Below are 14,732 nucleotides of genomic sequence, written 5' to 3'. Positions count from 1 at the left end.
TGAATCACCATGGTTTCAGCTAAACATCTTTACTGTTCTTCTCAAGAAAAAGTCATCTACATCTTGGTTGGCCTGAGAATGAGTAAAACAACAGCAAATTTTCCTATCTGGGTGAATTATTACTTTAATATGTAGATAATGTAAAGTGTTTGCTTTTTTTTCCTTTGTTGTACCATAAGTCACTCTGGTTATGAAGTGTCTGCTAAATGCATCAAATGGAAAAGGTGGTTTTAATTGGCTGTTCTTTCAGATCCAGACATTTTAAAGAGTAAAGTACATCAGCTCTCCTGCTGTTTAGATATTTTGCTAAAAAACAGAATACCAAACTACTTTTTACAGTGTTTGCACCTGATTTGTGACATTTCTTTTGTTAATCAGGTGCTGAAACAGTGCAGGCAGTGTTTGCAAATGTGAATTCACCCAGAGAGTTGCGTCCCAAGTATCAGTTCCTCCAGTCAATCTCTATTAAACATCATGGATCATTGGCTGTAAAGCACAGGAGGCATAAATCTGCACCGTATACTGAGATGGCACTTGTGTTCATCATGTCTCACTTGCGTCTCTTTTGTGCACATTTCTTCATCTCATGAAAGAGTCAGTCTAAAACACTCCCCATCAAATGTCCTTTCTCATTCAGTCCTCGTTGAGTGTGCTATTTGGCACCGGTTTTTCTCAGGAGTCTGCGGCCCCTGGTTCTCTCTCGTCCTCATCAGACTCTTGTTCGTCAGACGGGAGATGCACACGCTGCTCGTCCATTCGCTTGGCCTGAACTCTCTGGATTAGGCTGAAGAAATCCTCATCTGGGACGGTTGGTGCCCGCGGACCCCCTTCAGGAGGAGAGCAGCGCTGGTCATCTATCCTGGACGACTAAACATATGCAAAGAGAACCAGTCAGTTCACCAGGCTGTAGAAGACAGCTGTTTTTATCTGACACAAATACAAACTGGGGTGTGAGTTAAAACACCCCAGACACATTTAGTCTCAATGTATTTCTTTCACAGATTTCACTGATTACTGAAGGTTCTACGGCTCACCTGGCATTTGATGAGCATGTTGAAGAAGTCATCGCTGGGCTCCTGCGGGTCGCTCTCTCCAACCAGGTGGCCCAGGTTATTGTGGGTGATTCTGAGTCCGGGCAGGTTACTGACGTTAACCCTCTGATCGTCCAGACGGCGGCTCTGAGAGCTGGCGATCAAATCGAAGAGCTCTTCCGTTTGAGGAGACGTCAGCAGACTGGCATCTGAGAAACAGCACAAACAACTCATGCTTTATGATTTTAACCTGTGATCATTTCACGCTGATGATAAGCTCTGTCAGATCTTTGGACAAGAGTGGTCCTGACTAAACTGTTTTTCAAGCAAATTATAATTTGATGGGGGGGGGGGTGGTGTTGTAATTTTAGTATAGTTGTGTTATCTCTTCCTTTAAGGAACAGTGAGATCTCTTGAGCGTCAGAGAGGCGGTGTGTGACTGACCGATCATGTCATTGAGTGGGTTTGGATCTGCTCCTTCAGCATTCTCTCCATTGGGTGGCTCGTCCAGCTGACAGCGCTGGTCATCCATACGGCTGCTCTGAAACTTACTCAACAGGTCAAAGAAGCAGTCCTCATCTGACGCGTCATGAGCCAGTTTCTGCAGAAAACACACATCAAAACATCAACTCATCGCTCACCATTACACGATCAGCTGTAATCAGACCAGTTACATGCACAGTATGACATCAGTGTGCACGTTTCAAAGATAATTATGCTACTTTCATCCGTCACATTACATACAGCCATTAGATTCTGAATGGATAGAGCCTAAATCTCATTGCACTACAGTCTAAATGTAGCATGGGTGAAAGTTGTGTTTATGATACAGAAAAACAACAACATCATGGAGTAAAAGTGGAAGAAATAATATACAGTATGTGAATCAAAAGATCTAAAAAATAATAATAATAATAATAAAATAAAAGCATAAAAAAGCTTTTAAGGTTTCTTTTTTTCTTGCATTGTGACATTATTTACGTTATATAAGTCTCTTTAATTTAATGCATCCAGATGTTCTACTTTTGATGTTTGCTTTGATTTTGTAATTAATCTTTAATTTGCATACTATAAAATTACTGTAATACAATTTTTCTAAAATTACCACAAATTTAAAAATACTATCACACATAATAAATATACTGTAGCCACAATCTAGATACTCTACTATTATTTAAATAATATATAATATTTTTTTCACATTTAAGTAATGAAAATGGGGGAATGTTCTTCAATTTTGTTTTTTGGAATTAGATATTTTGTATACTATAAAATTACAGTAATTTTCTAAATTACCATAAATTTAAAGAATGTGATGTATGATAAAAAAAAAAACTTATAAATACTATTATTTAAACAATATATAAGCTTCTTTTTTCACCTTATAGTAATGAGAAATGGACCCAATTCTATTAATTCTATTCTATTCCTAGCATGAAATGTTTTTCCTTTTCTGTTTTTTATATAATAGTAATTTATATAATATAGTAATTATCTGGTCATGTGTTGGTATATCTGCCCTGACATAAGTGAACGCTCATGTGAGCTCTAATCTACATCTCAACAGCTCTGTGTGTGTGTGTGTGTGTGTGTGTGTGTGTGTGTGTGTGTGTGTGTGTGTGTGTGTGTGTGTGTGTGTGTGTGTGTGTGTGTGTGTGTGTGTGTGTGTGTGTGTGTGTCACGATGACCTTTCAGTGGTCAGATACACACACACTAAAACATTCTCTACAGCAGGGTACAGAAACCAAGACCAAAACACTCAAATACATAAAAGGTCTTGAAAGATTCAGAACTAAAAATCAAAATGCCTTTTAACACATCTCGGTCATCCTGATACAAAAGTCACCTTAAAACCAGTGGCACATAAGCTGGTGTTTGTTTCAGTGATCTGGAATCAGTCAATAGCAGTGTGAAATGAGCATGCAAAGCGACCCAGCCCTGTCCAACAACACTTCAAAAAACCAGGCCCATTTGACGGCACTTTCCACCGTAACAACCGCTGTCCTGTATCAGCATGCATACTAATAACATTTAACCACTGTTAGACAATCACAAATCAGGAGAAAACCTAATCATCACATCCCAACTCATCGAGTGACACAAGACCAAATCACAGTCAGGTATAAAGCCAGCAGATCACTATCATCGTGTGACTAAATATGAATACTTATGTCCAATCACAGACACGTCTCGCTCTTTTCCAACAGTGTACGTCCTATCTTTCTCTCTCTGTCCATCTTTGTGTCTGACTGTGGGAAAACAACTCATTAATTTTGCTCTGATTATGGGATGGTTGGGGGAGGGAGGATGGATTTTAGGGTCAATAATGAACAGAGACTGTTAAACAAAGTATTTAAACACACCCTGAAAGACCGCAGACTGTTAAAACCCAACATCACATACAAATATATGCAAATACAAAGTCATGCACAGCAAAACCTCACATACTTCAGCCTGTATGTCTGTCATCCATCAGCGTAGGGTCTCTGCTACACCTTCCCTTGACTGCTCGTCTGTCTCTGTTCAGCTCTCACTGCTGCTCATGCATTTACTTCAATAATTCAGTTACACGGAGGGTGAGATACGGGGAGAGAGAGCGAGTGAATGGACCATGAAAGGTCTTTGTCCAAATAACACCATCACGGTTTCCATAGCAACCCCTGACCCCGGTGTTACAGCCTTTGGTCACGCGCATAAACCCTAAAACACCCACTGACACTGTGCATGTCGAAGGTCGAGTACTGGGGTCTTTATTTGCATTACCATGTCAACAATGAACCTAAACTCAGCTAAAAATGATCCTAAAATAATGGCAATCATGTGTGAAGCCTCTATGCAAAATTACTGCTTTTGTATTGTAAATGTGTTGAATAAGCTGCAATTAAGATCAAATAAAAGAACCAAGCAGCTAAAACAGTATCAAATAGATTGTTTACTACAAATGCTACTATAATGTAAAAATACTTTTTGCGTTCAAATAACCTGGTAAAATAATGTCACAGTGTAATATAAGATGATAGTCTTGAACAGGCGTCAGCAGCAGGAAATGATGCACACTGAGACATACTTTCATATATTCCCCGTCCTCTGGGAAAGTCACATGCACACAGATGCATTAGCAGCCACGCAGCTGGTGTGTATTGATTAACAGAGGAACACAGAGAGCCATGGCTATCAAGTGGAACCTTTAGTGAAGCACTTTAAAACATAGATTGAATTAAAGCCCTGCAGACGGACACGTCTGCACACTTACACTCTATGACTGTCAGCAAAAAAAAAAACTATTCATCTTATTAAAACACTGCTGCACTAGCAACATTCAAAATTTAAGCTATATATATATATATATATATATATATATATATATATATATATATATATATATATATATATATATAGATATATATATATATATATATATATATATACACACACACACAGCTTAGGTTTTGAAATGAGATAGATAGATAGATAGATAGAAAAAAAAAAAAAAAAAAAAAAAAAACAGACAGACGATAGATAGATAGATAGATATAGATAGATAGATATAGATAGATAGATAGATAGATAGATAGATAGACAGAGAGACAGACAGACAGACAGAGACAGACAGACAGAGAGACAGACAGACAGACAGAGACAGACAGACAGACAGACAGACAGACAGACAGATAGATACTTACTGGAGGTGTGACATGAACAGTGATGTCATCAGTGTCCACAGGTGAGTCGAGCCAGTGTCTCTCATCTGATGACTGACTGTCTGCGTAACTTTTGCTTCTGCTAGACTGAGACAGCTGGTTCCTTGACCTCCTCGAAATACCATCAACATCCGGAGCATCTCCATTCTGCAGCACAACAGCAGCATACATCAGCACCACATCCAGCATCACATCAACATCACATCAGCCTCACATTAACATCACAACAACACAGCATCATATCAGCATCACATAAACATCACATCAGCCCCACAACACACAGCAGCATCACATTATCACATCAGCATCACATAAACATCACATCAGCCTCACAACAGCATCATATGAGCATCACATCAACATCACAGCAGCATTAAAGCAACATGTGTCTGTGTTTCTGCATGACTGTGATTCTACCGAGAAGGACATGTTCCTGGATGAGAGTCCATAATTTGACGTTGACTTTAGGGTTGGGGTTTATTTAACAGGCATTTTGTTCAATGGCTAAAGAAGATTTTGATTCAGGTTCATGTCCTGCATGGTAAAATCCTGGTCACTCAGGTGTTGAGCATGTGACCTTTTCAGAGCTGTATTTCCACAGGTCCACACTGTCCATGCTGGCTTTCTTGATGAACTTGGGTCTGGCTCCTGTTGGAGAAAAGAAGCAAATACTGATGATAATTCATGAAATATCAATTTACAGACTGCAGACATAGTTTTGGACATAGTTTTAAAATAATATTTTTTAAATCAATGTCAAAAACGAACAGATTTCCATTTTGAAAAGACCATAGTGTGTAAACTAGCCCCACCACAGTGTTATTTATGTATTGAGATACTATTATAGGTTTTAAAGGGGTCATATGATGCGATTTTAAGTTTTCTTTTCTCTTTTGAGTGTTACAAGCTGTTCTTGCATAGATAAGATCACTAAAGTTGCAAAGACTAAAGTCTCAAACCCAGTGAGATATTCTTTATAAAAGTTAAGACTCGTCCACGCCCTCCTAAAATACCTAGTTTAAACACACCCCCACATGTCTACATCACTGTGTGGGAAGATTTGCATAACACCACCCAAATGTTCACGCAAAGAAAGAAGGCTTAACTTTTATTCTCGCTGTAGTATTGTTGCTGCTGCAGCCACCATGTTGTGGAGACGCTGTGTGTTTCATTGTGAAAGCGAAACTACTTTGTTTGGCATTCCAAAAGAGGACACAACTAGAAATCAGTGGTGAAGTTTTATTTACAACACTGTTCCAGAAAAGTTCAAACAAAATATTCGTCTGTGCGGAATGCACTTAACGGAGGACTGTTTCCTGAACCTAAAATGCCGGCTGTTCTGACTCACAACCTGTAAGTATGTTTTCATATTTAAAGAATTTGCCACTGATGATTCAAACTTAAGTTTTGAGCAGTGTAGAGTAGCGCTTGTTGTTTGTCGTTTCTCAGATCACAAATGCAGACAAATGGTTTTATGTTTACGCAGCGTGATACGCAGGGCGATACGCAACGCAACATGTAAAAAGACAGTATAAGTCATTATAATCAGCAATTATGTCCCCACTGGATGCAACAAATGCCTCGTTTGTAATGGGTTTTATTGTTTTTGTCTCGCACAGCATCACAGTATGGTAAGGGGTGTGACATTTCCGTCACACGCTTGAGGTATTCGGCCAATCACAATGCACTGGATAGCTGGCCGATCAGAGCACACCTCACTTTCCAGAACGATGAGCTTTGTAAAAAACGACGCGTTTCAGAATGTACAGTATGTGAAAAAAAAATGTTTTTTGAACCTTAAACCGCATAAACATTTCATTACACCAAATACACAAAATAATGTTCTTTTTAGCAACGTCATATGACAACTTTAATAATATATTGAATTTTTATTTTAATATTTTTTGGTTTCATTTTAATTTTAGTTTACATTTTAATAGTGTTGCTGTGTGTTTTGTGATTTAAGATATATATTTTTTGATATTTAAAATACAGTATATCTATACTAATTTCATTCATTTTTATTTCAGATTCAAATTTCAGTACTTTGAATTTAACTCAACAAAAATGTAAAATGTTGAAACTGATTAATTTTTTCTATTACATGCATGTAAATAATGACCATGCCCTGCTGTCCCATATACTGAAGGACGGGTGAAGTGTTTAATGTTGTGTGTCAGTGTCAGGTTGTGCTTTTCATCTGCAGATAAACATACTGTATAGATATGATTCGTCTGAGACTGTGTTACCCTGCACTTTAAACTCAGATTCAGACGGAGAGAGATCCGCCTCCTTCACCCCTAGAGCCTCCATCAGCTCCTCCACATTCATCCTGGCCGTCAGCTCTCCATTCCTGTCTCCGATCTGAGCAAAGCAAACCACACAGTTACACGCACACCAAGCAGGACTGTCACTGCTGGACAGAGAATCAGTGTGGCCTCACCTCTCTGGAGATTTCCAGGTGTTTCCGGGCATGATGCAGAGCCTGACGGTGCTTTCCCAATGACACGTAAGCGTTACCCAAACTCCAGCAGGCCCGACCCTCCCCGACCCTACCAGACACACAGAACACGTTACTGCTCAGAGTCGAGCTGCTGTGAGAGCGAGTCTGTGTGTGTGCATGCGTGTGTTCACGGCTCACACCTGTCGTTAAGCTCCTGAGCGATGAGCAGGTGCTTGAGGTGATATTCTATGGCACGTTCATACTCCTGCAGCAGAGTGTATGTGTTTCCCAGACTGAAACAAGCCTGAGCTTCCATCACCTGATCCTTCAGCTGCCGAGAGAGCTGCAGAGTTTTCCTGAACAACAGAGCAAAACGACTGTGAAAGAACTCAGAGGCTGCAATTATTTGATCAGAAATACAGTAAAAAAAATTGAAATATTATTAGAAATTAACATAACTGTTTTCTATGTAAATATATGTTAAAATTTAATTTATTGTGATCAAAGCTAAATTTTCAGCACCATTACTCCAGTCTTCCGTGTCACTTGATCCTTCAAAAATCACACTGATTTGCTGCTCAAGAACCATTTCTTATTATCAATGTCGAAAGCAGTTCAAAAGAACAGCATTTGCTCGAAACAGAGATCTTTTGTAACATTATGAAAGTCCTTACTGTCACGTCTGATCAATTCAATGCATCCTCGATAAATAAAAGTAATCATTTCCTAAATAAGAAACACCACACCTCTCCTCGATAAGCCATATGATTGACATATTTTTCAAAAATTACTATTCAGTTATTTAGTGTAAAATTGTTTTCAATGAGGGGAAAAATACAGAGCATGTTAACATATAAATAAATGCCAAAAATTGTCTAAATCAAGGTGTACCTGATTATATATCTCTCCCTTGTTTGTGAGTTGTACCACACAGCCAGAAGCACACAGTAAATAATCCGTAGATGGTAAACTATGACGCATCCGTATACTCTTTAATTTTCATTAATGTCTTCAATAAATTGTGTTTTGTTTTGTTTTTTGTTCTTATGTTTGCCTGTATGTGTGTGTTTTTCTTCTTGTTCCTCACAAAACAAGAAATTTGTTTAATAAACAGCTGGTCGTACAAGATGCATCCTCTAGATGGCGCTGTAGTCATTGTTACCTGTAATACTCTGTGGCTGCATTGAACTGGCCCAGGAAAATGAGAGCGTTGCCTAGGTTACTGTATGCTCGGCGCTCGGCGGCCTTGTCGCCAAATTCCTTTGCAATGGAGAGACGCTGGAAAAACAAGGAGGGACTGTGTTACTCTGAAACGCAGATCTCTGCTAGAATGAGCTGCTGTCTCAGCCGCAGAAGAGACTTCACATCAGCACTCAGCTAGATCAGTGAATGAGCTGGTGGTCAGTGGCGTTTGGCTCATACCTCTCTATGGAACTTGATGGCTTCAACAAAATTACCCAGCAGGTAATGAGTGTTGCCAAGGTTACCGAAGGCTCTTCCCTGTGCTGCTCGGTCTCCCAACTCCTTCACCAGAGACAGATTCATCCTGAAACAGACAAGGCTCTCTGCATTTCACTTTATTCATGTAAAAACACATTCATTTTCCCCAAAGAAAAATTGATTTTACTTAATGTTTTAATAATCTTTTAAAGAAGTAGCCTACACTTGTTTTGACATGTTGACTAACATACTAAAGTGCATGTATAGTACTTTATTATGATTGTAAATGTAGTGTGTTATACAGTTACAATTAAATAAATGTATTTTTAAAAAGTACTAAATTGCAACTCCAATGTGAATGTGTAATTGCAAATATTTTTAAGTACATGACATACAGGTTTCAACAGAAATGACATTAAAGTATGGCCTAAATTTAAAATTGCATATAAAATGCCTGTGCATTAACATAAATAATAAACTGTGCTAATAAGTTGATAGTACTAATAAACTCAATGTGTTTTAAATGCACAATAACCATCAATAAAACCCATTTGTTTCAGTCCTATACTAACTGAATTTTACCTGAATAAATGTAATTGTTTTCTGTTGTGTTTGCTGATTCTAAACAATATCAATAAATGCGTTATGAAAATTTGATTATTTAAATACCATCAAATAAATGCAAATGGTTAATAATTAACTATGAATTTTTTTTTTTTTTTTTTGCAGAAATCTGACGTTTCATTGATGCATGACTTATATAACACATACATCACATTAAGTTAATGTTAAAAACTTTGCAATCCAGATCTGATATGCAATTGAAGTATTCATCTTAAATATTTGTGAGCTGTGTTTTCCATGTTTTCCTAGTAAACAGACTCACAGAAGGAGCTACTAATGACTGTTTGAAGCTGTTTGTCCTCCGTCTGACACCTCTGGTCTCTCGGCGTCTCATTTATGCGCCGTTTAACCTTCAGGATCTGCTAAATGTCGCTGTTAATGAGCTGCGCTGAAGTCGGGCAGACAGGTCTCGGTGGATTCTGCCTAATGATGCTCAGATGCTTCAGTAAACTCTCCATTGCTCCTGTCTATGTGTGTGTGTGTGTGTGTGTGCTGGACTGACTCGTAGAAGGCCGTGGCTCGCTGCAGTGTGTCTCTGACATCAGGAGGAAGCTCTCCGGGATCCTGCGAGATTCCCCAGAGCTGCTGCTTCCCTTTGGCGTGAAACACGTTCCCCATGTTATACAGAGCCCTGGCCTCACCGACCTGCACACAACAGCCGATTTTACACCGCTTATCTTTTTTTAATTCTTCAGTTCAACAGACCAGACTCAACAGTACAGAAACGTTTGAGAAACATCACACTGGCTCTGCTCTGAAACCAAGTGTGCCACCTAACTAGACAGCACTTTATAGTCAGCATGAGATCAAAATTATGAGATACATCACATTAAAGAGGTGCAATGGCTTGCAAACGCTGCTTTATAACATTGCATGCTTAATTGTACTGAATGTGCACTTGTAGTTTATTTTTAAAAATTTTACTTTCAGATATTAATGCAATAAAATTGTGTATTCAAAGACAGACACTTTCGTGACTGTTTCTAAAAGCACACATATAAAAAGTACACTTTGTAATCGACAGATTAAAAGCTTTACTTCAAAGAAAATCATAATATTTAAATCATTATATTGTCTTTTAAAAAAAACACTTAAAGCACTTGATAATTTTAAAGAAGCACATGTAAATCACAAAACTGAAAAGTAAATTTAAATAACATAACTAAAATAAACAAAAAGATAATATAATAAAATTTAAATATAATAAATTATTTAAACAAAACAAATGTGTACTTATAAATATGATACAATACATGATATACAAATTTGAATAGAAATGACATTAAATAATATTTTAATTTATCATAAATGTTTGTCAGTACATTCAGCAGTACTTTAACCATATTTCATAGACATTTCATATTTCATAGTCCTGCTTAAGTGGATCAAAACACTCTACAATTCAGGTAATTGCATTTAATATAAATTTAAACTACAATATATTTTCACTGAATAGCAATTAATGTATTTTAATTGTGCACTTGCGTATATTATTTTAAAGTGCAATAAATATTCACTTATAAGTAGGTTTCAAAAAATTTGCTCCAAACTAGCTTACATTACACTGCATAACCTGTATTCCCCATGGTCAAGCCGATCCTGAATCCAAGGTTTACATTTGTGCATTTAGCTGATTTTTCTATCCAAAGTCACTTAGATTGCATTCAAGATATTTTTATCAGCTCATGCATTTCCTGAGAATACAACTGCAAATCATATTTGTGGTTTGTTTGGTTATCAGATCCATCAATGTGTGCTCCAGTAACACATTCAGTCTCCATTCAGCGAGAGTACTTGCACACAAAAATAAATTAATAAAAAATAACCCCAGTAAATGTGATATTGACCTTGAGCACCAGTGTTTTCATTCATCATAATCTCAGACGCCATGTCTGTACATTAACTGTATGATGAACATTGTTTACAAAACTGCAAATCACTTTCTTCATCTAGTCATGTCTAATAAGGACTTCCTGACAGAGGTTTTCTTACCTTATCTCCTTGTTCTTGAGAAATGTCCAGGTGCCTCTGACAGCACACAGCTGCTTCATCATAGCGGCCCAAAACCTTCAGAGTGTTTCCCAGATTTCCGCTGGCTTTCCCTTCCCCAATCCGGTCTCCGATCGTCCTGAATTAAAATACAACTCTGTTTATTTTCATTGAACATAAACTTGAATGAAACTGAATCTACTGATGACTATAAATGGCAGTCAAATGCACTGTTCTCACCGAGCAAGCGTAAGGTCATGCCGATGGTACTCCAGGGCTTTGCCGTACTCCTTCAGGTAGAAGTAAGCATTGCCCAGCTGGCTGTAAATGGCACTGAGGGTCTTGAGATCTTCTGTTCCCACCTGAACAGCAGCTTCAAAGAACGCTGTACCGCCTTTAAAATCTCCTGCTTTACACAGTCTTTCCCCCTCCAGCGCCAACTCCAGGCAAGATGCCTCCATCCTGCAAACACACAGAATTCAGATCCTATAATCAATAAAAAATGATGGGCTTTCTCAGGAAAAAATGCCATAATGTTGTCAAGTTTGGTAAAAGGCTGCACACTAACATGGCTGGACCTATTAAGATCTTAATAATCCTCAGAAAGCAAATGAACATGCATGATTTACACAAGAACAGTGTGTAATCTAAACATTTTGAATATTGAACAAGTATCATGTTGAAGCTAACAGCTACATAGATTTTCAGATGGTCAGAGGATTAGGTCTGTACAATATAATAATGCCAGCTGGTTTGCATTATGTTTCCATTATGTCATACATGCATCAAAAATAGCATATGACATCATATTTTGAGGGATTTTTCTTTCACATTGCGGCACTATGTGTCATCATGAATCCAGGACTACAAATTATGTCATCATCAGCCAAAAGTTGTTGTCATTGTTTGGTTTAAAACTGATTCATTCTGTGTTGACACCATGTACACTAATTATATTCATGCATTTGATGCTTTTATCCAAAGTATGCATGTCCATATATATATATATATATATACACCGACTAAATGAGGGAGCTAAACAGAAGCAGCTGAATTGAATAATTAACTAATGAGTAGTGGTGGAGTCACAGGAGGAAGGAGTCATGGTGGAGGCCTTGGAGGAGGAACCAGGGAGACAAGCTGACGGAGGTGGAGACATAGGTGGAGCCAGCAGATGGAGAGCCAGGGTGAAACTGGAGGCCTGGAGAGCCAAGGCAGAGATGAGAGCTCATGCGTCTGAGGCAGAGGCGGGTACCAAGACAATGGTGGAGATGGAGCGACTGAGGCCACAGCTGGAGCCAAAGGGAAGGAAGAGCTAGATGGAGCCAGAGGGATGGAGGGATGAGGCAAAGCCGGAGGAGTGGAATCCCATAGCGGAGGCAAATCGACGACTAACCAAGCCGTCGATTGGATTGGGAGCCCAGCAGAGCCGAAGGGTCGGAGGGCCATGGTAGAGTCCAGGGCTCAGAGGCTGCTGGTGGAGACAGGGGATCCTCACACCTAGACGGAGCTGATGACTGGAAGGCCCGAGGTTTAGCCACACAACGGGGTGGAACAGATTGATGATGAGCCGAGGGACTGACAGGAGCCAGCAGAGGCGAGAAACAGGTGGATACTGGAAGACCAGGTGGGAGAAGGAGGCTGGGAGGGTACTCAGGAGACAGAGGAGATTCAGGGCTTGGAGGGGCCAAAGCTGATGAGAGAAACAGGGGGTCAAACTCTTCCAGAATATTAAAAGGCTCAGAGGCCAGTGATAGCTCACCCTCAGTAGCGGGGTGTGTGTGGGGCTCCATTCCATTCCCTCTTATTCCACTTAAACTCCCTCAGGGATGTGCAATGTTTCTGGCTCACACACCTGGTCAGATGTGAGGTTGGGTTTGGGCTCCGGGGTGCTTGATGACTCACTTCATCTTGTGCTGGCAGGCTTGGACTCTGGATTTGGAGTGGGGCTGGTGAAATCCTCCACCATGAGGCAGATGGTGAATGCCGAATTGTTGTTCACCAGCACCCACTCCACGAAAGCAGCAAAATTTTCCCTGGGTGGGCGTGCCTACTGTAGGTCCCGATAATGAGTTTGGTACACCAAATCCAAAAAGTTTTAAGTGTGGACCTCCAAGGAACAATGTTCCTTCTCAAGGCATAGGAGTTGGACAGCAGGTAGATCCATTTGGGGGGAATAATAAAACAAAAGAAAGAAAAATTCTACTAAATAACTTTCTGTCTGGTCTTCTGCTATGTTTCAAACAAAACTCACAATACTGAGTAGCTCAGAAAGTCATTTTAATAATCCAGGAGGAATAACATAAGTAAATCCACATCCACATGAAAAAATACATCAACCAGACCAAAGAGTAGGATGAAACAGGGACTGACTAAACGAGGGAGCTAAACAGAAACAGCTGATTGGAATATTTAACTACTCATGTTTGGCTGAGTAACTCAGATGTTTCATATTCTTTCACACTATACAAGTTTCAAGATTTTGCCCAAAAATTAGACTGAAGCACATCCAGACAAAACACAAGCGATTTTGACTCTATGGTATTCAGCTTTGCTTCAATCAGTCTTCATTCTCATTATAGCTGAACACAAAACATATTTCCATCTCGCTCTAGGAGCCTCACAGCTTCACTGTCTGAAAGCAATTATAAAGCCATGCTTTGACAAGCAGTTCACTGGTTTTGCTTCTTTTCCATTAATGTCTGAAACAGTCGTGCTTTTGGCTTGGCTGCTGTAGCGCAAGAACGAGATTTATTCAGTGCTGCGGTTAGAAAAGTATTTTGGCTGGAGCACTAGATGGGCTCACGTCCACATCTGCTTTGTTTCTTTCCTCTCTGGATCTTCAATTAAACTAACACTTTAAAGGAAGAAAAACCACATGATTTTCATATTTTCTGAAATCATATACGTGGTGCTTGACTTTGCAAAAATTATCACCAAGACAGTGTGTCACTATGTGGTTGCTAGGGTTGGTTTGGGTGGTTTCTAAGTGGTTTTTTCTGTCTGGTATGAAAAGAGACCCTGCGTCTCAGTGACCTTCTGCTCTCTAAATATAGCTCATATTCCTCCTTTAAGTGAAAATGGTGCATCTGATGACAAAGTAAAGTACCAACACAATTCTCCACAACAAACATGATTTGACATGTCAATCACAGGTTATTGTGTAATAGTTTGGGTCAGTGACTCTAAATATGAGCATTATTGTTGATTTACTGATATAGGGCATGTTTCAATGCAGCTTCACAGTAATAATTTGTTAATGTGGTAAAATTTATTATGAAACAAATCCAATTCCAGCTATAAAGCAGTTCTACAGAAGACAATAGTGTTATTATTCAGATAACGTCAGTTCAGTGTTAATTCAGTTCAGTTTATTAAGTGTTGATGTTGCAAAGTAAATGTCATTAGTTATTATTAAGCTTAGTTCAATTTAATGTATGATATATTATACTAAATAATATACTTTAATAAAATACAGTATCATTAATATATTTCATATATATT

The 14,732-nt window shown here is 38.8% G+C and overlaps 1 protein-coding gene across 2 annotated transcripts in view; it reads right to left on the bottom strand.

Moving 5' to 3' along the window:
- Positions 1-566: 566 nt before the first annotated feature.
- Positions 567-14,732, bottom strand: part of LOC122145107 (G-protein-signaling modulator 1-like) — a 22,134-nt gene continuing 7,968 nt past the window's right edge. The window contains exons 2-14 of one of the 2 annotated variants that reach the window (XM_042757188.1): positions 11,469-11,690; positions 11,232-11,367; positions 9,742-9,884; positions 8,598-8,721; positions 8,338-8,453; positions 7,376-7,531; positions 7,176-7,284; positions 6,949-7,096; positions 5,310-5,380; positions 4,715-4,879; positions 1,476-1,632; positions 1,035-1,240; positions 567-867 (exon numbers count right to left, since the gene is read on the bottom strand). In XM_042757188.1, coding sequence (XP_042613122.1) covers positions 673-867; positions 1,035-1,240; positions 1,476-1,632; positions 4,715-4,879; positions 5,310-5,380; positions 6,949-7,096; positions 7,176-7,284; positions 7,376-7,531; positions 8,338-8,453; positions 8,598-8,721; positions 9,742-9,884; positions 11,232-11,367; positions 11,469-11,690 — 1,948 coding nt within the window. In that variant the 3' untranslated portion in view covers positions 567-672. The remainder of the gene's footprint in view (positions 868-1,034; positions 1,241-1,475; positions 1,633-4,714; positions 4,880-5,309; positions 5,381-6,948; positions 7,097-7,175; positions 7,285-7,375; positions 7,532-8,337; positions 8,454-8,597; positions 8,722-9,741; positions 9,885-11,231; positions 11,368-11,468; positions 11,691-14,732) is intronic. The other variant, XM_042757189.1, reaches the window with a different exon arrangement.

Source organism: Cyprinus carpio, chromosome A5, assembly GCF_018340385.1.
Source record: "Cyprinus carpio isolate SPL01 chromosome A5, ASM1834038v1, whole genome shotgun sequence".
Taxonomy (NCBI): Eukaryota; Metazoa; Chordata; class Actinopteri; order Cypriniformes; family Cyprinidae; genus Cyprinus; species Cyprinus carpio.
Note: the sequence above shows the minus strand (reverse complement) of the source record. Positions and strands in the feature narration are given on the sequence as shown.